Source organism: Arachis stenosperma, chromosome 2 (assembly GCF_014773155.1).
Source record: "Arachis stenosperma cultivar V10309 chromosome 2, arast.V10309.gnm1.PFL2, whole genome shotgun sequence".
In the NCBI taxonomy this organism is placed as follows: Eukaryota; Viridiplantae; Streptophyta; class Magnoliopsida; order Fabales; family Fabaceae; genus Arachis; species Arachis stenosperma.
The window spans coordinates 103795054-103822023 of NC_080378.1; the positions used below are offsets into that span (position 1 = coordinate 103795054).

The following is a 26970-nucleotide window of genomic DNA, read 5'->3' on the forward strand; positions in this document are numbered from 1 at the left end:
ATATTTTTATCCTATATTTTTAAACATTGATGATTAATTGCTGGTAAAAAATAATAAATTTTGCTAATCTTTTAATATTTTTTGTATTAAAATAAAAAATACATATTAAAAATGAGTTAAACAATATATTTATTTATATACAAATATAAAAATGTTTGATAACAAAAAATTAGCTAAAAACAGACCAAATTTATTTTATTTATCATTTATTAATTGTTAACAATTAATAAATATTAAATAAGATCAATTTTGATTTTTTCTCTCTCTAGTATTATCGATATAAATATATGATAATTGAATTGGTGTTAGATTTTTAATGTATATATTATATAATTATATATAACGTTTTTTTATAATTTTATATATTGTAATATTAAAAATACTTAAATTATAAAATTTTGTTAAAAATTGCACTAAAAGCTCTTGTTAATATTTTTTGGTTGAACTTAAATCAATCCATATAGGAAGCAAACAAAAAACAACCAAAATTAGATAATAAAAAAAATTTAATTACTCAATTTTTTTTTTTAAAAATTACTCTTTTATCTTTTCTGCTTTCTTCTTTTTCTTTCCAACACAACACCACAATTTTATCCACCATTGTGGCAACTAGCCACTAACTATTAGTTACCACCGTCGATCACCTTAAATTATAACCTCAAATTCTAGATTTTAAATTTTAAACACTAAATTAAAATTTTAAATCTTAAATTATGTTTTTCATTAGATAACAATAAGGAATGATTTATTTAACTTTTTACTAAAATTTGAAGTAATGAAAATTGATATATCTAACAAAATAAAAAAACTAAAAACTGATTTGATGATTAAAATTTATTGAGAATTAAATTGTTCAAATAAAAATGTTTTCAAAACTAATTTGAAATATTACTCAGGATATAATATAACTATACAAGTGAATCAAAATTTAAATTATAAACTTTCTTTATTTCTTTATTTAGTTGAAAAGAAATAAAGAAAAAATAAGAGAGAAAAAAATTATAAAAAAATATTATTTTTTAAATTTTTTTTATTTCTCTTTGTCATAAAACTATTCATCCCAAAATTTAAACTAATAAAAAAATATAACATTAATAGTTATATCTCTAACACTCTCCAATTAAACAAAGTCTAAATAATCATAAAAGTCTATAAACCATTAGGCTGCCATAATTGGCTTAAGATACATTACTTAAATTAAAGTGGAGCATAATTTTATTAACTGGTATAGTTAGATTACAAATTATTCATGTCCTTTGAATTGTTGTAAGTTCTAGAATTTTCAACAATTATTTAATAATATTATTTATTTTTCTAGAGTATTACGAGAATTCATCAAGTTTTAATTATTTAATCCTCAAACTAACTCAATTATAAAATATATAGTTATTTGATAGACTTTATACTTTGTTTAATATAGTAGTGCTTATTACTTAGAGAATTAGCTCAGTAAGATGCTAATATGGGCTTAATTAATTAGGCTATGCATAGCTATCACCAAAAAGCATAATTCACCCGTGTTGACTTAGAAAACTGCAAGATACAAATAACATTAACTAAGTCAGGCCTAGTTGATTGAGTAACCAAATTTACATTAGTATTTTGCTGCATTGCAAAAATCCAATTTTCAATGCTTGAATATTTTATGTATTGCAGAAGAAACAATAAATAAATGCTTATACATTTTTATATAGGTGACAATCTAGAGTTAAGGATAAATAAATATTCATTTTTGATCAGATAAAAATGCTTATGAAGAACTTTTACATGATATCATTAGAAAGTTACCTCTTGTATAACCTTTTGTTGTGCTGCCTAAAGGGCAATAGCCGAACAGAAACACCTTTTTCCAACCATTTTTGTGCAAGTTTCTTGCCATCCTTTATCCTCCTTATAATTCTCAACCTGCCCATGATTATACATAGACACATTCAATTAGCACAGCATAGAACAGGTACCAATGAATTACAATTAAGAGTAGCGTTAGTAAACAAATTTACCCTTTCTACGATGTTCTCTCCAACCTTGACTCCCCCAATTACATGTATAGTTTCTTTAACAACAGCAGCAGCAAAATATCCCCTAGGTTGATTCATTTGTTCCCCGGTTATCCATGCTTCGCGACGAGGATCAAACACTTCAACGCTCGACACCATTGTGCTTCCATCAAAGCCACCAAGTGCATGCCTACAAGGTGAATGGATAAGTTCATAAATCATAACAGAGAAAAATCAGTCACATCGGTTGTTACTAGAAAAGAAACTAGTGCAAGTCTTAAACAGATCAGCAAAATCAAAACTGAAGGTAATAAAAAAGTTGAACTCACAATTTCCCATTCAACACAACCATGGAGTGGCAGCCTCGCCTTGTATTCATGTCTGGTATTTTGGTCCATGAATGTTCCCTAGGATCAAATCTTTCAGCAGACCTAAAATTATTGAGAAGGGTCACTCTACTAATACATTAAGAAAATATAATATCTATTATTGATATGATAAAAGAAGCAGAAATGAACCCAAAATCTTACTTCAAATAATCAACTCCATTATATCCACCAGTAACATATAATGCACCATTGAGTTCTGCAGCAGCAACTGCAAATCTCTGGAAATACAACAGATTACAAATGACCATTTAATTGGGTGATACATAATTACATATTAATTCATGGATATGGAGTATAAGATGACATAATGATATGGATAATGATAAACTATAATCCCTGAAAAGATGCCTAAACTGTCATATCTTATGCTAATACAAGCCTTGAGATACCTATCATTTGGTTTTCCCAAAATAATCTTTCACATCTGGATCTTATATGCACCAATAAGCCAATGAACTTTACCTTATTCAGCATTGAACGTGTCGAAATCCACCGTCCAACTTCCAAATCAAGCATCTCAACGTCTGAAAAACAGCTATCTCCATCGCCACCACCAACTGAAAATATCTTGTCACTCAAGGCAGCTCCAGCCAAGCATCCTTTCTTCTGATTCAAAGAAGGGCGTGAAGTCCACTCGTTGTGGAATGGACTGTATGATTCAACTACATATGCATAGAAGATAAAAATGATTAGAAAAACAATTCATCCCCGTATAAAATCACAATTTAGAAAACTAGGAAAAGTTCTCGCACCTGTGTCATACCAGACATTACCATCTCCACCACCGAAAACATAAATTTCACCATTTAACTTTACTACCGAAGAATATGAGCGAACTATGCTCATAGGCTTAAGAGACTTGACCACATTCTGGGAAGGCCAATACAAATCCATAGCTGATAACCATGATTCTCCATCGAAACCTCCTATTAGAAACAATGACTCTCTATTGTCTAAGTGCATCTCCTCAGATGATTCAATGGCTATCTTCTCAACAGGTGCTAGAGGAAGATTACATGCAGATTCTAGCATTATACAACGATCTTTTAAATGCTGAATTTCCAATGTCGCCTCAATCTGAAAAGATACATAAATAAATAGTATGAAAATGGAACTGAGTGCAATTACATAGACTAAGACTACTTCGAGATATTGATTATATGGCAGTATCTATAATATGGAAGAGTACCAGCTTCCGTTCAAGGTAACTACTCTTCTGAGTTTGCATTTTCTTGAAAGTTGCCAGCTCTTCAAACTCTTGCTTCATCTACAAGAGTACTAAAGTTAGTTACATGCAAACAAAAGTAGTTTATACCAGTAAAGATATTTCCTTTCATCAATCTAAACCACCTGCTCTATCGACTGTTGATACTCAAACGGAGGGCTTAAACTCTCTTCATTCTTCTCTACTTCAGGTGGAACCTCTTGATCACTCTTTTTGACAGAGAACTGATTATTATTCTCATCCTCATTGACATTTGGGTTGTTATTGGGAGCTGCATTTGGATTGTCCGGCGAAGAGAGGTCTTGAATTTCGCGGCCAAGAGACAATTCCTTTAGCTTCATGTGTACAAGGTCTTTTTCATCCTCTTTTACCTCATTCACAGCTATGTGAGTATCCAATTGATCATCTCCATCTAAGGAAGAAGTTATCTCGATGGAGTTTGTTCCACTCGAATCAGTAAAATGCTCTGCCTCCGATTCAGGCATTTCGAATGATTCACCTTTCTTTGGAGGAGTTTCATGTGATGGAAGAGGTTGAGGTACTGCCCTCCACTTCATACTCTGCGGCGAAGGAGTAGCAGGTGCAAATGCTGAAAACACTAGTAGAGAGTTCAGCTTGTTTGCTTGTATATGGTCTAGCTCAAACCAGAAATGGTTGCGACTGAAGTAGTTTTCTTTGATTATTTGTCCAAATCTATCTTCAGACAATGGCTGGCACTGAAGTCGGACGCGAACTTTCACCTTAAAATTATCAAACAAGAAAGTACTTAATCTAAAGGCCTTTTTGACAAATCATGATCACTATCATCTTTAGTCATATAAGCATTATCCTAATCCATATTAACAAGTTTTTAGCAGTTAATTAGATAGCAAGTCTACCTGTGCAGGATATTGTGTTATCTCTGAACAATCCACAGACCAAGCATGGTGATCAATATACATTTGTCCTTTGCTAGCTGCCTCAAAAATACCATGAATCTTCCTATCACTATAGTTGAACAAAAACAGTGGCAACCCAGGTTCAATGTTCTTCACATAGAAATAATGCAGAGCTGGTAAGCCTGCAACAAATAAAAATTCCGATAAGCAGAAGATAACATAAGCAACTCACATTTAAATTCAGGAGAAGTCACTATAATTCTTTGAGATTTGTCAATATCCTTGGTAAAAACAATTTTATGATATTGATCATACTAGTTTCAAGCACTAATAGAATTTAAGTTAAAGTTACTAGTGCTGGATGAAGACTTGTATGAACACAACAACATGATGTCAATTTTCAAATGTAGAATAGTATTGCTCACACTAATCGCTATAGAATTGTTTTGTACACTCATTGTTTACACACATACCAAGTCGACACATGACTTAGTATACAAGAGTGAGTATAAATATCACATCTCAATTGCTATTAGTATCTATTACAAAGAATATAATAAAAATCAAACGGTTGCAAAAAAGACTAACCAAAGAGTTGTTTAGATAAGCATTCTTTCAATGTACTGTTCTTGCAACCAAATATGACACCACCAAGTTGATTCTTCCTTAGATTTCGACAGAATGGAAAACTGATCTCTGAATATGGTGGACCAACAGGTTGTGTTTTCCTACCTGCACCAATCCTGGTAGAGGAGGAGAAAAGATTTTTTTCACTAACAATAATGAATGGCATAATCAAGTGCACAAAAGATATGTATCATTCAAATGAGCAAAAGTTCAAACACCTTCAGTGCATTATATAAGTGTAAGTTATCAATTATCAATTATAAAGCTTTGTTTTTTATTTTTTATTTTTTTGAATAAAAGAGAGAACCTTCACAAATATCACTATTCACTGGACCAAAAGATTGAAACATAAGACTAATAAATCACATTAAGTCATTAATCATCTTACAGAACTATATTGACATTGCAGCTAAGATTTTGTTAAGTAATCAAGAAAGTCACATTATCAGTATCATTATCATCCATTCCTATCACCGTATTTACAAATTACAAGTAATCATGAAAGTGATCATATTAAATAAAAAATGTTACGAATTTTATAAGTTTCTATATGATCAGTAAGAAAGAGAATTAAACTAACATAATGAGAGAGATACTTGTGAAGTAGAGACACAGATTTTTGTAAATATCACGAAGCAACAAATATGAGGAACGGTTTATATAGGAAATGGTGAAATGTAAAAATAAATAAAACACCCCTGGTGAATATCTTTTGTGTGAGTGGTGTTATGGTAAATTTTACCTATCTTTAGAAATATACTTTTAATGGTAGTAAGTTTGGCTAGTTTGATTTAGATTACTTAAAAAAATTATTTTTTTTAATTTTTAAAGTATTTTATGTTTTAAAACTCAATTTACAAAATATAAAATAAAACTCAATTACGAAAGGGAAGGCTACGGAGAACCTTCTTTTCACATTCATCACATTTTATTTATGATTACTATAAGAAATATTCAAAAACATGCATTTTGATAGGAAAAAAAGAAAATAGAAAACATATTGACTTTTTAATGTTAATGATAACTTTTATAAAAATCAAAATAAAAAATATATGGACGGTTCATATATTGTTTATGCTTAGCATGGATTTGGCATTATTTTTGTGAATAGCATTGATATCTTATGTTACCACTTACCAACACAAACTATTGGTAAAATAATTCGTTGACTGTGCTCAGCACACGTAGTTTTTGTTTTATTTTGCAATTTGCACTTACCACCAAAGAAAAAATCTGAAATTCGATGGTCTCATTAATCTATCTCAAATTAGATTAGTCTAATCTAAAATGTTCTTGGAACTAATTTTGTTTAAGAATGATTATCAAGCCACCTAAGTCAATTAGATGCTTATCGTTTGACAAATTTTTTTTTTTTCAAGTTTGACATGCATTTGAACGATATAAATAGGATTTATTTTGACACACTATTCACGTAAAACAATGTTGGGTAAAATACTATTTTAGCCTTTAACATTTGACTTAAGTTCTAATTTCGTTCCTAGTACTTAAAATGTTCTATTTTTATCATAAAAGTTTTATTTATATTTATTCTATTTTAGTCCTCTAGTCAAAATTAAAAGCTTTTTCTTAAAATACCCTTTTGATACTTCTCTTCAATACGATATTTACGTTTTTCATTATTGATGCTGACCAAGGTTTTAGTTTATGATTGCAGTGGCAGTTGCTATTGCTGCTGCTGAGTTCCAATAGCTTTGTTTATCTCTGACTCAAAAAATACATCAAAACATCTACATTCTTTCGCTATTGCAAAAGTTGCAGAGTGTAACATAAAAGCCAAAGAAATGGCATTTCCCTGCAATTTTCTAGTCCTATAAACATATAGCAGGAGTGTAGGACTACAATTAACAAATCATCGTATAAAGATCCACTCATCCAGTACCATGCAACAACTCAACCTGGATCCCATGTAATATAAGGTCAACATAAGGCTGCAGCTCAAGGAGAACAAAGATCCTGAAGAAAGATCCAGCTGAAATACCATGGGTAATATAATTGAACCCCATAGCTTTTCCACGCGATTCATCTATGAAGTTGCAACTTTTCCTGTGATTTCAACTTGCTCATGCATGTTCTTGTAGAGCGTTACGTGTATTTGGATTTGACTATTTGAGAATTCCTTCTACTGATCCCAGTAGTTTCTCAGCTGTGACATGTGCAAGAGAAGCTCATCCCTGCCCATTCCAGATACACTGCTAGTCATGATCCAAGGGGGATGTATCTTGTAGTTTTGCCTGATTATTTCTTGAAAATCCCTTGTGTTCTCATCAGGCCTTTTTCCCTTTGCCACCTTCATTTTGTCACATTTTGTGAAAACATTGGTATCTGAAATCCATGGAGCTTTAACCATTAATGATATTTGGACTTAGGTTTCAGAATCTCAACATATAACAGCATTAATTTCGGGGCTCAATATGAAAAAAGCATCATACATTATTGCGTCCGACCCAATTCGCACAGTCCAGGTCGATCTTTTGAGGTGGAACACTTGCATCAATGAGAAGCAAGACAGCCACCAGGGTATCTCTATTCAAAAAGTACCCCTTGGTGAACGAGCACCAGTCCATTTTAGCAGCTTCGGGTGCTTTAGCAAAGCTGCATAATACTCAAACACATGAGGAAAACTTTTCCATCAAACTAATTAATAGCAATATCACCAATCAACAGTGCTCAATCCCCTTCAACCCTAAAAGGAACCTCAACGGGGAAAAAAGGACATGGATTGAGGAAAACATGGCAAGCCCGTTGAGCAACATAACTACCGAAAGTATTTAGAGAAACTTTAATTATTATTAACCATGTCAGGCAAGGAGGATACCTAGCTTAGCTCCACTGTTTTAGAATAAATGAATATCCTCCTCCCCCCACAAATGATACCTTTATGGAGCAAATAAGGAAAATGAATCAGCTTTGCAAAATTTACACTAATAACATGTAGTTAATAATGTTGCCGTGTTGAATTCGTTAATTTGCCCCTCAGTGAAAACGAATAACAGAAACAACTATAATTAGCAAGTACACCTTAGAAATGGTACTATATTATATAAACACATTTGATTTCATAATAATTGAAATTGCAGACACATACACAATAAAGGAGCATAAAGAGAAACTAGAACACATTGAGTAATGCTGTGAGTGAGTGACTGACCCATAACCAGGCAAATCCACAAGGTACCAGCTTTTGTTGACCAAGAAGTGATTGATAAGCTGAGTCTTCCCTATAAGTGCAACAAACCAAATTAAATCTACACATCACATATAAGAAGAAGAAGAAGACGACGACTTGTGAACAAGGGCATTAATAAGACCTGGTTTCTTAGAGGTGAGGGCAATTTCTTTCTTGTGAACAAGGGCATTAATAAGAGAAGACTTGCCAACATTGGAGCGACCTAATATGGCGAATTCAGGTCGGTCATCTTTGGGGCAGTCCTTGGCCCTGCCACTGCTCTTTACGAACTCCACACCCTTAATGCGAGCATCGCCTGCATAGGGTCCGATTATAATGTTGGATCCCGGAAGCACCATTGACTCGTTGACTTCATGGGGCTCCACTCCCGGTGGAACGAACAGCACCATTCGGAGGAGTGCAGGTGGAGGTGAAGGGGGGATGGCAGCTGCAGAGGAGGAGGTTGTTGAATAGGAAAGAGGGCGCCACAAAGAGAGGAGTGAATGGGTGCTGGTTTTGCCGGGAATGGTGACAGAGAAAGATGATGATGATGAATGAAATGGGATTTGGAGAGTGAGAGTGAAGAATTGAGTTCATAGCGCCATTGTTATCCTTCTTCAGTCTCCTTGATGCAACTGGATTATGATCTATCGGTGCCTCGAGCCCTGGAGGGTTTTCGTTTGCCATGAAGCCATGTGTCAATCACAAGGTTGTGACTTGTGAGAACAGATTCGGCAGTGAAATCAAACTGGTTTATTTAAATATATAAATTCAGTGATTCAATAACAATAAAATTAAAAAAATCACATGCTCACATAATAATTTGTCTATTTCATCCCTAAAGTTTCACATTCAAGTTCAACACATCAAAATAAAAAATCTCTAATTAATGATAAACCACGCACTACATCAGTACATGTTCATGGGAGTTTCTTGGACTGCGAGGGAGGAATGACATGAACACAGCATGGCAGAAAGGGAGATATGGTGAAAAATGAAAATACAATAATAGCTAACATGATTAACAAACAGAACAACCAACAAGTCAAACATCCAAAGCAATCAGAACGGCATGTATTAATTATTAACAAACAACAACAGCCAAAAAGTAACAACATCACAAAATCAAAATCAAATTCTGAAATTCATGAAGCAAAATAGAATTTTAAAATATAAAAAAATACATTATCAGAAACTTATTATTAATTAGGATAAAATCAAATTCACGAAGCAAATGAGAGAGCAGTGAGTCTTACCAGGGACGAAGGAGAAGCGGCCGGAGAGGCGAGCAGAGACGCTGGCGGCAACGAAGGGGAGTAGCCATGCAGGAAGAGAAATGGAGAATGACGGCGGCGCAGGAGTTGAACGGACTCAACAGAGTAGCGACGGCGGCGGAAGCGACGCTGGCGGAGAAGGGGGAAGGTAGCAACAGCTTTCTTAATTGCAAAACGGCTGAGCCGGTCCCCGGTCAAACCGTTGGTAGTTCAATCGATTTATTAAATATTTTTGTTTATATATATTTTGCAGGTTATTTTTATTATAATTTTTTTATGAGAAACTCTTTGTAATTATATATTTTTTGTATATAAAATATTAATAAATATATGTGTAAATTATTTATAGTCAGAAAAAAATTATAATATTTATTAGTCATGTAACATTATTTATTTTTTGTTAATTAGATATTAATGTTATATTATAAATTTTTGAAAAATTTTAGGATAGTAGAAAGTTGTTTATTATTTTTCTTATAGCGAACTTATTTTTTAACTAATTCACTTGAGTTTGTTTCATTTTTAATTGATTCTCTGACAAATTCTAATTTTTTTTCTAATGATATTCTTCATTGAGTGTTTATTTATATTAATTTGACGACACGTATCTTGTATTCAAAATTTAAAATGACTAGTTTTATAAAAACAAATAAAATAAATAAATAATACATAATAAGATTTGAAATATGTCAAGCAAAAATTATTTAATTATGTATGAATTTTATTACTAAATAAATATTTTTATGAATATTCAATTTCCCAAAATACTATTCGTAATTGTGAATTTATTGCATTAATAGTAGATTTATTCAAACCAATTTAATTAGAGGCAAAAAGTTGGATAAAGTTGTATTACTATGTATGTATTTAATTTTTGGTAAAAATTCAGATATAGTTATTTTCGTATGAAGTGATATATAGTTGTGAATATTTCTCCTTCCACTTGACGCTTAAGTAGTATATAAATAATAGAAGGAACAAAGTAGAAATATAACTCAAAAATAAGGGAAGTTCTATGGTGCTGGAATTAAAATCTATCCTCACCTACTGAAATAAGGTGTCATTCTCCTTGTGTTACGCGTGTCCTATAAAAATAACTGTCCCAATAAAATTATTACAGTTGATTCCAATACAAGTATAATCGGAACCCACAAATAACAGTATTTGTTCTCGACGTACTTAGTCCTAAACTTAAAATTAGCCATAAACACATTAATGATTCATTAAAAGAAATATATTTTATAATGCTTTATATTATTTTAATTTACCTCTTTGTAGACTGACTTTGGATTCTGATAAAACTTTCATGCAATTTAGGAGTAGATTATGTACAATAAAATTGTTAATCGGTTTAGCTTGTGTTTGAGTAATAATAAATAAATAAATAAATAATGAACCTCTATTACTAATAAGGGAAAAAAAAGTTTATGGCCAATAATAAAAGAAAAAATCCAAAGAAAAAAATTTATGGCCAATAAATTTCCCCATCATGTCATAAACTCATAATACTTAACCTAAATAAACAAAAATGTTGCCTTCTTTAAAAAATTTAAATTAAAAGTTAACTAAATATAACGAAGGATATATCTTGTTATAGAAAAATATATATATACTTACACATGCATCATGGTTTGATATATCATTATCATTTTTTTAGGTGATCTTACTATCATTTTTATTAATTGTGTTTTGCAGAAGTTAGATCTTTTACTTTTATATAACACACAAAAAAAAAAACAAAAAAAAAATTTGAGTGGCTCATTAGTATACTTATGTGATTATGTCCATGTTGTTGATTTTTTTTGTGTGACTTTATGTTCATATTGATTATTTCTCTTACTCTTAAATAAAATTTACATTGGTTACCAAAAAAAAATATATTTTTTATATGAAATAATCAAAGTTTTCTAATTCAAATTATAAAAATAGATTTTGGGAATAATATGTTTATCCATTTATAAAATAAATTCGAGATAATTAGTTAAGTTTAGAATCAAATCGGTTCGATATTTGTTAGAGAATATTATAGATTTAATGTTAACAAGATAAATAAGATTGATTTGTATAATAACTAATTAGACTAATTATTTATAATTTTAAAGATGAAAATTATTTATATGTGTTCTTTTAAAAGAAACTATTTTTACTATAAATTCGATAATTAAATTAAATTACATCATTGTCTTTTGAAAAATGATAAAACAAAAATATCGACTAAAAAATAAAAGGCCAAAATATTAATTATAAGAACAATTACACAACGATAACCTAACTACAATATACATCTCTCTTAATATTAATGGATACTCACACTTGGATACCTAATAAGTGGTGCTTCTAATAGTGATCTTCAGTGTATTGTGATCTGTAGAGTTCAAGATTGTTCATAATTTATTAATAATAACAAAACATGAAAAATAATTTTTTTTTTCTTATGGTGTTTGTTATAGAATTTTAAAATTTAATATTTAATTAATAAAAAAGTTGAAATAATTAATATTTAATTTAAAATATAAAAATGAATAAATTTTAAATATTATAAAAGAAAAATTAAATTCAACATCAAATAATAAACACTAAGAAATTGACTAACAAGTTTATTGTGCACACCCACTTTTAAATCGTGCGAAAGCCCCGTTAAAATCTAAAACCAGGTCTACAAAAAAAATTAAAATAATGTAAAATATATTTCTTTAAATAAATTGTTAACATGTATTTATGGGTAGTTTTAAATTTACAACTAAATAATTTAGGGGACAAATGCTATAATTTGTTGGTCTCGTCGTCCCGATTCTGCTTGTACTGGAATCAACTGTGAAAATTGTAATGAGACTGTCACTCCCATGGGACACGCGTAATCATAAAAGAAAAGACACGTTTCTTCATTAGGTGAAGATGAAATTGAGTTTCAGCACCATAGAATTTTCCCAAAAATAAAATCCAAGAACAAATAAGAAACCATGATCGCCCAAAAGAACCTCATCACCCTCTTCTTATTCCTTATCATCTTCACTTCTTCAGCCACCTTTCTTGACAACTCCATAGAACCCAGATCACTTAACCTACACAAAGAACAAACCTTATCCCACTTCAGATTCTATTGGCAAGAGAAATTTTCAGAACCAAAAGCAACATCAATCGAAATAGTTTCACCAGTTCCAAAATACAACAACACCGCAAAATTTGGTTCAATTAGAGCCATAGACATAGCTTTGACCATAGGACCGAATGTGAGCTCCAAGGTTGTTGGAAGAGCTCAGGGTGTCTATGTCTCGGCATCGGAAACCGAGATCGATCTTCTGATGATTCAGAATATTGTGTTCTACGAGGGAAGGTACCATGGAAGCTCCATAACCGCCATGGGAAGGAATCCGATCTTCAGTAAGGTAGTTAGGGAGTTGGATGTTGTTGGTGGCAGCGGGCATTTTAGGTTTGCTAAAGGGTATGCTGAATTGAGGACTATATCTTCGGATCCTAAGACTCTTGATACTGCGGTTCAGTACGATGTTTATGTTTATCATCATTGATGCTAACCAAGGATTAGATTTTGGTTGCACTTATGACAGTTGGTATTGCTATTGGTGCCGTTGTGTTGCAATGCAAAAGGTTAAGAAAATAAAAAAGTGAAATGTTAGAAGATCATTAAAATAAAAAAACATCTCACCCCATTTATACTCCCACAACTCTAGCCTTTCACCTTCTACGACTCCATCTTTCTCTCTTTTTTAACGTAGTCGCTTTATTCCCTTTTCTTGGTCGTGCCGTCATCAATGCACTTCGCTGTTGCTGTCACTGTCTGAAGAAGCAATGCATTCGCAGCCGTTGCACCTTCTTCTCCCATACGTCGCTTCGTTTCTGTGCTCCTTGCAATCGACGCTGCCACTGCACCTTCTTCTCCCCCGTGTTGCACTGCTCCTGCTCTTGATGTTGTTGCTGCACTTTCTTCTCCCATGCGTCGTGTCGTTCCTGTTCTCTCTACAAGCGATGCTGTCGCTGTGCGCCTTCTTCTCACCTCTATCACGCCTCGACCGTGCTCCCTGCAATCATCACCGCCGCATGTTCTGAATAAAGAAGTTGGTCCTCTTTTTCCCTGCATTTGGTCACGTTTGTGCTCCTTAGAAGCAACACCGGCAATCGTTTCGAACCCTCCCTGCGTTGCGCCATTTGAACAATCAACGCAGCTGCTCGTCTGCTCGACCCATAGTGATAATGGATGTTTCTTTTTATGTTTTTCGATGTTTCTTTAATAATGGATTGGATGTTTCTTTGTTTTTAGATGGATGTTACTTTATTTTTAGATGGATGTTTCTTTGAGTAGGGTGACTCGAGGGCGGGGGCGCGGCGTGATGGAGGATGGCAACACGAGGGAGGAAGAGGCGACGTTGGACGTGGTGCGGTGGAGGATGGCGACACGAGGAAGCTAGAAAGAGACGACACCGATGCAAAGAAGAAGAAGAATAGGGTGGAGGCGCGACGAATGGCGCTGAAAGAGATTAGGGTTTGTAGAATGAGTGGGAGTGAAAATAGAATTAGGTTAAGTTCTGATATTATGATTATTAAAAATCTTATTTTTAAAATTAATTAAACATTTTTTTAACCTGTTGTTTAGTATAAATATTGTTTTCCTATGTTTTTTCTAAAGTATATGATAAAGTATGTTGTTGGATTATTAGACTAAAAAAATTAAATTAATGATTAAATAATGACTAAAAATAATAAATTTTACTAACTCGTTAGTATTTTTAATAAAAAAATATTATATGTTAAAAAAATATGAAATATCTTGTTATTATGTATTAGTTATGTGTAAATTATGGTTTAATTTATTTTTAAAATATATTTTATATTAATAATTAATTTAGTGGTTAATTTTTACGTATATTTGATATGATTGTAAAAGAAAATTCCATATGTGAAAGTTTTAACTGTTGTTATGATATCAATGTACGTAGTAGACATTAATAAGATTGTAATATTTTATTTAAATAAATACAAAATATTTAATTTTCATAGAAAATATATATATATATATAGTTGTATTATTACATCATAAAAAATAAATTTTTTAAAATTTTTTAAATGATCCAAACATATAAATTTAATTAAATAACTATTAACCTACATTAAAATTAAATTTTATAAAAAATTTCCTATTTTTAAATTTGTACAATAAAAGCGGAAAGTAATTATAAAACCGCCTCAGAATGCATGTTAGATCCCATTGTATACTCATGATTGGTCATGGATTAAAGACTTAAGAGGGGGAAAGATTGTTGTAATATTTAATTAATTTGTTTGTTCATGATTTAGTATATCGTGTATCGCATTATTGCAATAAAAATACTATGAAGCAATAATTGCACACTGTCGTAATTTTAGTTATTATTTTATTTTAAAGTTTACTACACTACTACTGTACTACACCAATGTTTTTAATTTGGTCTTTGATGGTTGTATGATTAAGACTTACTAATATTAATTGATGATTCTCTCATCTATGAAAAAATATTTCCTCCGCAAGACTAGTTAATTTTTTTTTCTTAACATTATTCTACCTGTTTTATTGTTAATCGAAAAGGAAATGTTAAAAGAGTTTCAATTCAGGTTCTACAGAAGAAGAAAAAAAAAATTACGACAAGAAAGGTAGAATTAGTCTTTTTGTTTTAATAATATATGGTGGACAGACAAAGACTTAAAGAAAATAAAATAAAAAAAAACAAGAGAAGAAAAGAAAACGACAAACATAGTCTTTAAAATACTAGTCAATGAAAATATAGGAAACATTTCAAGTGCACCAGGGAGCACCGGTGCACCAGTTGTTTTAACCGTTGATTTTAATTAATATATATTATATATATTTTTTATAATTCAGATCAACGGTTAAAACAACTGGTACACCGGTACTCTCGGTGCACTTGAAATGCTTCCGAAAATATATATATATATATATATATATATATATATATATATATATATATATATATATATATATATATATATATATTGAGAAAGTCTAGGGACTAATATTTTTATTAAAATTTGGTCAGTATTTAACTAGTAAAAAAAAGAGAATAATTATATACTATTAGATGAAATCTCATACCATTACAAATATCGATAATGACTAATTGATGATTACAAATCACAAAATTTATTAGCCCCCTAACACTCTTATGTATATTTCTCTTTCTGTCTCTGTCTCTGTCTCTCTGTCATCTTCTCTTTCTCCTTGCTGTGTGTGTGTCTCTGTCTCTCTGTCATCTTCTCTTTCTCCTTGTTCACTGGTTATTTCTCCAACCTATTTCCGTTGCGTGTTCCCCTGCTTCGCATCATCCTGTTATCACCCGTGCCTCGCCTTGTCCCGCCTTCACCGCTCAGTCCTGTGCCGTCGGACTATCGCCGCCCTGCCTCACGTCGTCTATATGGTATATTAGCTTTTTCGTTATTAATTCATAAGGTATATTAACTTCTTTGTAAATACAAAATCTGAATTTTTAGTTTGTAAAAATTAATGGATATGGAAGTGATAGAAAAATAAACCTTTCACACTGATAAAGTTCTTACAAATTTTATATCAAGTTGATTCTGTTCTAATAAGAATGATATATTTTTTATGTTTAGGTTTTGCAATGTTTAAACTTAAAAAAAAATGACACTTTTAGTATTGAGAATATTTTAGCAAAAATATTCTTAGATTCATCCAATAAAAAAGAGAATAAAATCACAACGACTTCAAGCACTTGGAAAAAGATGCATTTTGATCAATTGTTCATCTATCTCCGAATAGCTTATGTGATTGGAATGAAGTAAGGTTAATGCCTAACAAATTTGCAGCAAAAATTTTATGTTTGTTTTAAACTTATTTGGCATAGCTAATTATTTTATGATATTTTTTTGGTAAATAATTATTTTATGATATATTATATTATAAGATAATAACATTATTCTTCATTATCATTATAATTATAATTGTATACCTATAATATTTCTGCCTCTAGTTTGCTTTGCTATAGTCAGCCCAAGAGTGCCACTTGAATTTTCTTTTGTTTATATAGATGACACTCAAATGTATAAATATTTATGATTATGTTATTTATACATTAAAATTAGTTATCAAAGTCAACCACAAATATAAAATATATGTTAAAATATAAATATATATTAAAAATAAATTATTAAATCACACATATATTTATACACAAATACATTAGAATTAATTTTAGTGTACGAATAATATTTTTAAAATATTTATATCTTACTAGAATGTCTTATGTGAGATTAAGGCTAAATTTCAATTAATAATTATAATAATACAAGTACAACAATTCACAATAACAGCATATCACTACAAGAAAAAGTAATATTTGTAACAAAAAAATTGTTATAAAAAATCGAAATTTTGAAACAAAAAAAGGGACTGTTGCAGTATATCCGGTTACAAAAAATTTTTGTAACAAAAAACGGAACTGTAACAATTCAAAGTGATATTTTGTAACAAATTTTTCTGATACAAAAAACCAAAAGTCGTTATAAAAGTGGTAACAAATTTTGATCTTCAAGGTATTTTTGGTGACAATCTATTTTTTCCTATCATAAAATTTTGTTACCAAATGTAACTTGATTTTGTAACATTTTTTTTCTTTAGTTACAAAACACTATTTATTTTATAATAATTTTTTAATACAAATTACACACATAATTTATTAAATTATATTATTTTTTTAATTAATTAATATATTAAGTAATTCACTCAACAAATCAACATATATATCAACATTTTTTTTGGAGCCGTTGCGGTTTCATTTCCCCCACCTATTCTCGATTTCAGTAAGTTGTTTTACTCCGAAAACTAGTTTAGACGCTTTTTTGTTTTACGTTATTGAGGAATTTGTGGCGTTATTGCGTTAGGGGTGAGTTTTGGTCATTTCATATCACATTTAAAGCTGCGGTTGTTGTTGTGGGAGCAGTAAGGAACTGTGGTTGAGGCTGTGGTGTTGCGGGCAATAGGAGAAAGAGTTTATGTTGCGTGGTTAAATCGCAATGGAGGTAGGGGTCTTTTCAAAGAACTTAATTTTATGATTTGGAGTTGTTATAGATGGATATTAATGTGATAAATGTACTTTTGGTGATTGTATAAGCCTTATGTATTGCTGGGCTGTTTTGTGATGAATGTATTTGTGGTTGGATTGGATTGTTGTTTGATTTGGTTATATGGTTGGTTGCTGAAATATTTCATTACAATTTTGGAAAACGAGTTGGTTCATTGAAAATGGATTGAGTTTGGATTTGATCTCTTGAATTATAAGAAGGATATAAATTTTTGAAATTAGTCTGATTTTAAACTGATTTGGTTTTGAACCCGTGAAAGGGATTGTATACTGGTTTGGTTGGGACCCGAAACGGGTGGCAAAGTCTAAGTTTTAGGGGAGGTGCTGCCAAAATTTTATGAAATTCAAGATTTTGTTTTCAAACATGATTTAGAAAAGAATTGGATTCGAGAGGTTCTATTGTTTGGTTTTTGATTTATTAAGAAACAGGTGATTAAAGTTTAATCTTTTAAGGAAAGCTTATGTTTTAAGTTTGATTTAAACATGATGGGACCTATGTTTTGCGGTTTGGTCAAAGAAGTACCCTTGGAGGATTTTTAGCAGATTTTAAAGAAAATTGAACTTTGATTACTTAATTTCGCATTGCTTTTGAAGTATTCTTTAAATTTTAACTAAACAAATCCGAGCTTTTGGGAAAGTTTCCGGTTTAAGAATGATAAGAAATTGGTTTTTGGACTTAAATAATGTTGGTTTTGAAACTGGTTCGGAACTTTTGGCCTACATGCCTTAGTTTTGGTTTTAAGTCTCTATTTTAAATGATTTTAATTTGAGTAATTATGATTCTGAGGATTTCTAAAGAGTTTAAGAAGTGAGGCAGGTTATTCTTCCATAAAGTCTTGTGTCTTCTCAAAGAAAGTTCCGTTTTCAGGTGATGATTGAAAGTCTCTTGGAAGTTTTGTAAAATGTTATATTAAGCGACTAAGATTTGAAAAGGAATCGATTTTAAGGAAAGTTGAATTATGAGTTTGAAGAAATTTGAGAAATAAAAGGTGACTTATGGCTTGAATAATGATTGGTTTGATATGAATTGTTAACGAAATGCGGAAATTATGATGGATGAATGATTATGAATAAACATATGTGGCTTCCGCACGTTTATCTGAGATACGAGTTCTCTGGGTAAAGAACCGTGGCTTGCCACCACGTGTTCCAGGTTGGATCTCGATACTCTGTTAACCCTACGTCATAAGGGTGACCGGGCACGTATAAATTCCCGGGTATGGATAGCCCCCAGTGAGTGATTTGAATGATGCATGAATGTAAAATCTATGCATAGACTCATGGGGATGTGCGACGGGGGACAGTATAAGGACAATTCAAACTTGTCGGGTTGGCTGGATAACTGACAGATGAGCCTCATCAGCCATAGGACAGGCATGCATCATATGCATTTGTATGCTTTGTTTGGGTTCGCCTAATTGCTAAACTGTTCTTAACAGCTACTTGAGCTATTTGCTATAACTACTACCTACTTGTGCTTTCCTTGTCTGTCTTGCCTGTGTTTGTCCTAACGTGCTACATTTGAGAATGAACTTTGGTGTCGAATTAATAATTGTGTTGTTGATTGCATGGTTGTTTCTGATTGAGATTTTCTTTTAAGAAAGGAAATGTTTCGGATTTCTGACAGATTAAACATTGTTTCTTTGAAAAGGTTTTGAACGTTTACTTTTGGGTTTTAAAAGATTCATAAGGCAATGATAATCACTGAGCTTGAAAACAGTTTTTTTATTAAATATCTTCTTATGACAACTTTGAAACTCCGTGGTGAGACCGTGTGGTTAGGTTCTCACCCCCTACAGCTTTACCTTTTCAGGAATCGGAAGAAGAAGCATTAAGATGAGTTATACTGCGTTTGGTTTATATGTTGTTGAATTAATTAGATTATTTTCTTCTCTCGTCTTTGTTATTACAATTTTGTAAGAGGGATAGGAATCTTATGTTTTATATATATATATATTATTATAAGATATTATGTAAGAAGTCTTGTATTTGAATCTATGTGTTTGTTTTTTTTTTAAGATAAAGTTTTTATTTCCGGTTTTCAAAGAAATCAGCGATACAGTGTTGAGTCACAGGCTCCTTTTTTAATATTAAGTATATAAAGTAGTCGTAATACTTCTTGCTATCAGAGTTGCGCAGCCAGAAGCGTGAATTTCTGGTAGTGAGGGTGTTACATTATGGTATCAGAGCGGTCTTTCCTGTAGAGCCTGAGGAATAGACCGACTATGCTTCAATTGCATACTCTAAGCGTCTGTCATGTAGTAGGTCTTGTTCGGGTAGCGAGAATTAGAACTTTATGCACATGACAGTCTATTGATTAATGTCATTAGTCTTGCATTGCATAATTCCTGGTATTAAGTTTGGCCGGCTTAACACTAGTGAATTATGTATATGAAAGCACTAATGGGTTATCATAGACGATATGCGAGTCATAGATAGCGCGAGTCGCGGATTTTTGGAAACGTTAGCAACTATTTCTCGAAGTTACTTGGTTAGGTGTCGAACTCTGCGGATGTCATGTGACTTGTTCCATCTTGTTATGCCTTGAGGTTCTTGTTTGTGATTCTTTTCTTGGAGAGTAATCGGATCACCTTCCAATCCTGCCCTCTTGTTCGAATGCATTCTTTCTTATCTTAACTATATATGTCTGTTTGAAATTCCTCGAAATAACTACCTCATTTGTTCAAAATCCTTTATCTTGACTCATGTGTTCCTTGATGTATTTTTGAATTGTTTGATGCATTAAAAATCATTTTGAAAATCTTTAAGAAATAATTATCGATTGAGTTGTACCTCTTTGTAAGTTCTGTAATTCATTGAATCACCTAAAAATTTGTTCGTTATTTCCAATTTTGTGAATCCTGCTTGATTTCCTTTGAATTGAGTTTCTTTCTTGCAAGCAAGTTGACCTTCCTTTCTAGTGCATTCCGAATATCCTTATTAGGGTATAATTTTAAGATTACATACGGAATTTTTAATTTAAACCTTTTGAAAAGAAGTTTTGGATGCTTTTAAAAGAAATTTCAAAAGCTAATCTTTCTCTTACTTGACTATATTTACAACCATTATTCTTGAAATCTTTATAAAATCGTTTTTGATTCGATATTACTTTCTCTATATAAAATTTTGAAAATTGTTTAAAAACTAATTACTCCCAATACCTCGCTAATTCCTTTGCTGGTTTATAAAAATTTACTTATTTTAAAAATACAACTTGATTTTCTAACAACTATATTATAGTTTTTACAAATATCATTATTTGATTATATATTTAGATATTTTTCAAAGAAAGATTTTTGTCTCTTTCCAATCGATTTTCGTTTAATAAACTTTATCTAATTTATTTTTAATTTGAATTTTGTTTAGTATAACACCTTGTCTATGCAATTGTTGTTCTTTTGAAAATGTCGGACTCATGTCTTTTTCTTATGAACGGACCAATTCCCTTAAGCTTTTTATTTTTTGTAAATGTCATATTTGATTCTGTTTTTAATTACTCTCTTACCTTCATGAACGTCACCATTAGTTTTAGTTTTCCTTTTCTTTTGAATCTCATACTTATTCGAGTCAACTTAAATTCGTTTCCATCAAGTGCACCATTTGTTCCCTTAATTGTCTTTGTTTAGTCATAGGTTCTTTCTCGAAAATTCACTATTGATTGAGTTGTCTTTTCTTACAAGTTTTGTATTCTTTTGGATCGATTGAAAGCTTGTTTGGTGTCTCATGACTCGTGGATCTTGTTTGAACTCCCTTGATTTAAGATTCTTTCTCATATAACTTAATTTCTTTTTCAGTACACCTTAATATTCTTGAATGTCCCTAGGTGATGGCGATTTCAAGTGTATTCTTGAAGCTTTGATGTAAATTTTTTTAAAACAAGTTTTGAAATCCCTTCTTAACAAATTTTAAATCAATTTTTCTCGCTTAATTGCATCTATAGTTATTCTTTAAATTTGACAAGTTGTTTTAAAGTTGGCATGCGCTATTTTAAAAGAAGTTTTGAAAAGCTTCCTATTTATCGGAAATCTGTTTGTTTGCAACACACCACTTATTTTCTTTATTGATCTATAAGCAAATTTACCTCGGAATTTCTTTTCTAAATGGAGTTTGAATTTGAACTTTAAAAGTTTGTGTAGTTTAAAACTTTACCCTAGACCTTCCTTTTTCAACAAAATTTGACTCCTTCCGACTTTGTCGCGATTCCATTGAACAACTTTATTTGATTTAGTACTAACATGTTTTTCGAGAGAGGTGAGACATTATTTTAGCCTCAACACAATTGATTTTCATTTTTCAAACCTCACCTATTCTGTCTTCTATTTGGGAACTGTGTGGACGAAATGCAATTAAATTTTCATTTGACCATATTGCATATTTAATATATGTTTTTGTCATCCTTCTGCGAAATGCGAGTTACATATCCTTTCTTTTAGAACACAAGGTGATCTTGCTTAAGTTTTTCATTCTTTATATTCAAATGTATTAGAAGGTGTTCTTAATCATAATTTTTTAAACCTTGTGAATGTCATCACTGATTCTAGTTAATCTTCTTCTATGATTTTATACTTCTTTAACTCAGCTTGACTTTGTTTCAAATTACTACACTGCTTTTCCTTTTGTTCCTATCGGTCTTCTCTAATTCGGGGGTCGTTTCTGAGGTTGCTAAATTGATTTCTCTTTCTGACCCTCTTCATTCCTTGTACATCCTTGATTTCTTGTGACCTCAATAATTCTTTCAAATTATTGCGGATATTGTCTTTGTCGCTTGTCCTTTTTCTAAGGTTTAGTACCCTTATAATTAAACTCGAGGATTATTTTAATGTCGCGTGTGACCTTTAAGTATAATAACGCGATGCAATGGTTCTGTAAGAAGTGGTTTATGTATATGGAAAGTGAAGCGGTAAGTGTGCAAGAGTTTTGTTCCTTGTGAAAGTTTGCGGGTATTAGGCTTATGACCAGTTATGGGGTTGTAAAGCGGTGGATGGAGTTGGAAAGTCGAAATTTTAAAGTGGGTACACCATATGTGTACGAATGTTATACCTGTCGTTTTAAGACCAGCATGCCTTGTAACCTTTGGCCACTTTAACTACCGCTTTATTTTTGCGAATGTCTATCTTAAAAAGCTTGCACCCTATTGTATTTCTCTGAGTTTTTGCAGAATCTTGAAACTATATAACCTCTTGCATCAAGCCTTTTTGTATCTTCTGCCTTACACTATACCCTACATTTATATTTAAATTTTATAGTTATTCAGTACTTGAACTTCTATATATATATATATGCTAAACTTTCTTACTCATCTAAAAAGCATTTAGAAAGTAGAGTACCGATTTTTTTTGTATTACCTTATGTATTTCTTTATTTTCGAGGACGAAAATTTTTATAAGATGGGTGGAATGTAAGACTCAGAACTTTTTAAAAGTTATTATGAACTAATTTCAAATTATATATTTATTTATTTATAGTTTTAATTTCTTAAATTATTTTATTGAAGATAATTAATGGTAGTTTTGATTAATTAGAATTTGAAATAAATTGAGGTCTTCATCAAAACTCTAAAATTATGGATTATTTTTCTATTTACAATTTAAAGTTTTAGAAATCCAAAAATATTGAGATTGGGTTATTTAAATTAAGATTTTATATAATTTTATAATTATTAAATTATTTCATGTATTTAAATTATAAAATTAGTAGTTGTAAAATAATAAAATTTTTATATGATACTATTTTTCTAAATAAATACTTTAGGTTTTGTTAATAAAGAAAATTAATTATATTCTATTATATTTTCAATTAGAGTATTTGAGTAAAAGCTAAATGGAAATTTGATACGATAAATAATATTTTTAGCTAGTTTTAAGGATTAAATTAGATTTTAAATTAATTCTCTATAACCCCTAATTTTTATTAGAATTACCAAAAATACCCTTATATCTAATTTTACCAAAACAAACCCTACTCTAACAAAATTGAACCCTAATTCCCCTAATTCAAGCAGCAGCCATAGACCCCACTATCCTAGACACATACACATGCAGAAACACAAGGAAAAGAAAGAAAGAAAGAAAGAAAGAAAGGAATGAAGAAATGTAGAGGGAAACAGGGAAGGGAGATCAGGAGGGAGGAAGAGCACCGGGGAAGGAGCAGCTCACTGCTGCTCGCATTGCTGCCGTCAGACCCTGTCGCCGCCGTTCATGCTCCAATCGCCGCCACCATCGCATCGTTTGCGTCGTGCCATCATGAGCAGAACCACGAAGAGAGATGGATCGCGAGTGAGGGGGTCACGGGCTTAGAGCCGCCGCGCCTTTGTCACCACCGCGTCCTCGCCGTGCTGTCGCCGTCGTCCTCACCACGCTACCGTCATCCATGGGAGAAGCTGGAGAGAGAGAGACGCGTGAAGGAGAGAGAGGGATCTGAGGCTGAGCCGAGGTCCAACCATCGCGCCCAGTCGCCGTTCGTGTCATCGGGGTCGTCTTCGTTTGAACTGTCGCCAGATCCGCCACTGCCGAAGCTTCTGACCACGCCTTTGCTGTCGGAGAACGTCACTGCCGCCACTGAAACCCACCACCGATAAGGGTTTTGAGTTTGGTTTACGTTCTTTTGAGATTCCGAGAGCTTTATTGTCGTTGCATGTTGTCACAGCTGCTGTCACCGGAGTTCTGGTCGCTGCTGGAGCTCGTCGGAGCCGTTGCGGTTTCGTTTCCCCCCTTATTCTCGATTTCAGTAAGTTGTTTTACTCCAAAAACTAGTTTAGCCATTTTTCTGTTTTACGTTATTGAGGAATTTGTGGTGTTATTGCGTTAGGGGTGAGTTTTGGTCATTTCATATCATATTTAAAGCTGCGACTGTTGTTGTGGGAGCAGTAAGAAACTGTGGTTGAGGCTGTGGTGTTGTGGGCAATGGGAGAAAGAGTTTATGTCAGGTGGTTAAATCGCAATCGAGGTAGGGGTCTTTTCAAAGAACTTAATTTTATGATTTGGAGTTGTTATAAATGGATATTAATGTGATAAATGTACTTTTGATGATTGTATAAGTCTTATGTATTGCTGCGCTATTTTGTGATGAATGTATTTGTGGTAGGATTGGATTGTTGTTTGATTTGGTTATATGGTTGGTTGCTGAAATATTTCATTAAAATTTTGGAAAACGAGTTGGTTCATTGAAAATGGATTGAGTTTGGATTTGATCTCTTGAATTATAAGAAGGATATGAATTTTTGAAATTAGTTTGATTTTAAACTGATTTGGTTTTGAACCTGTGGAAGGGATTGTATACTGGTTTGGTTGGGACCCGAAATGGGTGGCAAAGTCCAAGTTTTAAGGGAGGTGCTGCCGAAATTTTATGAAATTCAAGATTTTGTTTTCAAACATGATTTAGAAAAAGATTGGATTCGAGAGGTTCTATTGTTTGGTTCTTGATTTATTAAGAAATAGGTGATTCAAGTTTAATCTTTTAAGGAAAGCTTATGTTTTAAGTTTGATTTAAACATGATGGGACCTATGTTTTGCGGTTTGGTCAAAGAAGTACCCTTGGAGGATTTTTAGCAGATTTTAAAGAAAATTGAACTTTGATTACTTAATTTCGCATTGCTTTTGAAGTATTCTTTAAATTTTAACTAAACAAATCCGAGCCTTTGGGAAAGTTTCCGGTTTAAGAATGATAAGAAATTGGGTTTTTGGACTTAAATAATGTTGGTTTTGAAACTGGTTCGGAACTTTTGGCCTACATGCCTTAGTTTTGGTTTTAAGTCTCCATTTTAAATGATTTCAATTTGAGTAATTATGATTCTGAGGATTTCTAAAGAGTTTAAGAAGTGAGGCATGTTATTCTTCCCTAAAGTCTTGTGTCTTCTCAAAGAAAGTTCTGTTTTCAGGTGATGATTGAAAATCTCTTGGAACTTTTGTAAAATATTATATTAAGCGACTAAGATTTGAAAAGAAATTGATTTTCAGGAAAGTTGAATTGTGAGTTTGAAGAGATTTGAGAAATAAAAGGTGACTTATGGCTTGAATAATGATTGGTTTGATATGAATTGTTAATGAAATGCGGAAATGATGATGGATGAATGATTATGAATAAACATATGTGGCTTCCGCACGTTTATCTAAGATACGAGTTTCTTGGGTAAAGAACCGGGGCTTGCCACCACGTGTTCTAGGTTGGATCTCGATACTCTGTTAACCCTACATCGTAAGGGTGACCGGGCACGTATAAATTTCTGGATATGGATAGCCCCCAGTGAGTGATTTGAATGATGTATGAATGTAAAATCTATACATATACTCATGGGGATGTGCGACGGGGGACAGTCTAAGGACAATTCAGACTTGTCGGGTTGGCTGGATAACTGACAGATGAGCCTCATCAGCCATAGGACAGGCATGCATCATATGCATTTGTATGCTTTGTTTGGGTTTGAACTTGTTTGGGTTTGCCTAATTGCTAAATTGTTCTTAACTGCTACTTGAGCTATTTGCTATAACTGCTACCTACTTGTGCTTTCCTTGTCTGTCTTGCCTGTGTTTGTCCTGACGTGCTACATTTGAGAATGAACTTTGGTGCCGAATTAATGATTGTGTTGTTGATTGCGTGGTTGGTTTCTGATTGAGATTTTCTTTTAAGAAAGGAAAGGTTTCAGATTTCTGATAGATTAAACATTGTTTCTTTGAAAAGGTTTTGAACGCTTACTTTTGGTTTTTAAAAGATTCATAAGGTAATGATAATCACTAAGCTTGAAAACAGTTTTTTTTATTAAATATCTTCTTATGAAAACTTTGAAACTCCGTGGTGAGACCGTGTGGTTAGGTTCTTACCCCCCTACAGCTTTACCTTTTCAGGAACCAGAAGAAGAAGCATTAAGAGGAGTTATACTGCGTTTGGTTTATATGTTGTTGAATTAATTAGATTATTTTCTTCCCTCGTCTTTGTTATTACAATTTTGTAAGAAGGATAGGAATTGTATGTTATATATATATATATATATATATATATATATATATATATATATATATTATGTAAGAAGTCTTGTATTTGAATCTATGTGTTTTTGTTTTCTTTTTAAGATAGTTGAGGAGTGAGTGTGTGTGAGAGAGAGAAAGAAAGAAAGAAAGAGAAAGATGGAAGAAAGAATAGTGTTGTATGCAGCTCCGAGCATAGGCCACATAGTTTCAATGGTTGAAGTGGCCAAACGCCTCTCCCTTTGTCGCCACAACATCACCATCCTCCTTACCAACAAAATTCATGTAATCTACGGGCACATATAATCAGAAACATACCTTATAG

General features: G+C 32.0%; 3 protein-coding genes across 4 annotated transcripts; 1 reads left to right on the top strand and 2 right to left on the bottom strand.

Moving 5' to 3' along the window:
* Nucleotides 1–1421: 1421 nt before the first annotated feature.
* On the bottom strand, nt 1422–5282 carry LOC130963344 (uncharacterized). The gene is made up of 11 exons (XM_057889470.1): nt 5078–5282; nt 4490–4671; nt 3737–4351; nt 3576–3653; nt 3139–3463; nt 2849–3048; nt 2528–2604; nt 2327–2428; nt 2001–2187; nt 1789–1905; nt 1422–1533 (listed from the first exon to the last, which is right to left on the bottom strand). Exons 1-10 carry the CDS (start codon nt 5280–5282, stop codon nt 1816–1818), a joined length of 2061 nt encoding a protein of 686 aa, XP_057745453.1. The 3' UTR covers nt 1422–1533; nt 1789–1815.
* A 1499-nt stretch (nt 5283–6781) lies between these two features.
* Nucleotides 6782–9660, bottom strand: LOC130962229 (GTP-binding protein At2g22870-like). Of its 2 annotated transcripts, none has more exons than XM_057888383.1 (5): nt 9560–9660; nt 8446–9051; nt 8286–8355; nt 7567–7729; nt 6782–7459 (listed from the first exon to the last, which is right to left on the bottom strand). In XM_057888383.1, the coding sequence occupies exons 2-5, from the start codon at nt 8711–8713 to the stop codon at nt 7427–7429; spliced, it is 534 nt and encodes a 177-aa protein (XP_057744366.1). In that variant the 5' UTR covers nt 8714–9051; nt 9560–9660; the 3' UTR covers nt 6782–7426. The 2 variants fall into 2 exon arrangements, with proteins under 2 accessions (XP_057744366.1, XP_057744367.1); XM_057888384.1 differs by lacking the exon at nt 9560–9660 and adding an exon at nt 9209–9341.
* A 2877-nt stretch (nt 9661–12537) lies between these two features.
* On the top strand, nt 12538–13104 carry LOC130963345 (dirigent protein 22-like). The gene has a single exon (XM_057889471.1). The coding sequence runs from the start codon at nt 12538–12540 to the stop codon at nt 13102–13104; it is 567 nt and encodes a 188-aa protein (XP_057745454.1).
* The last annotated feature ends 13866 nt before the right edge of the window (nt 13105–26970 follow it).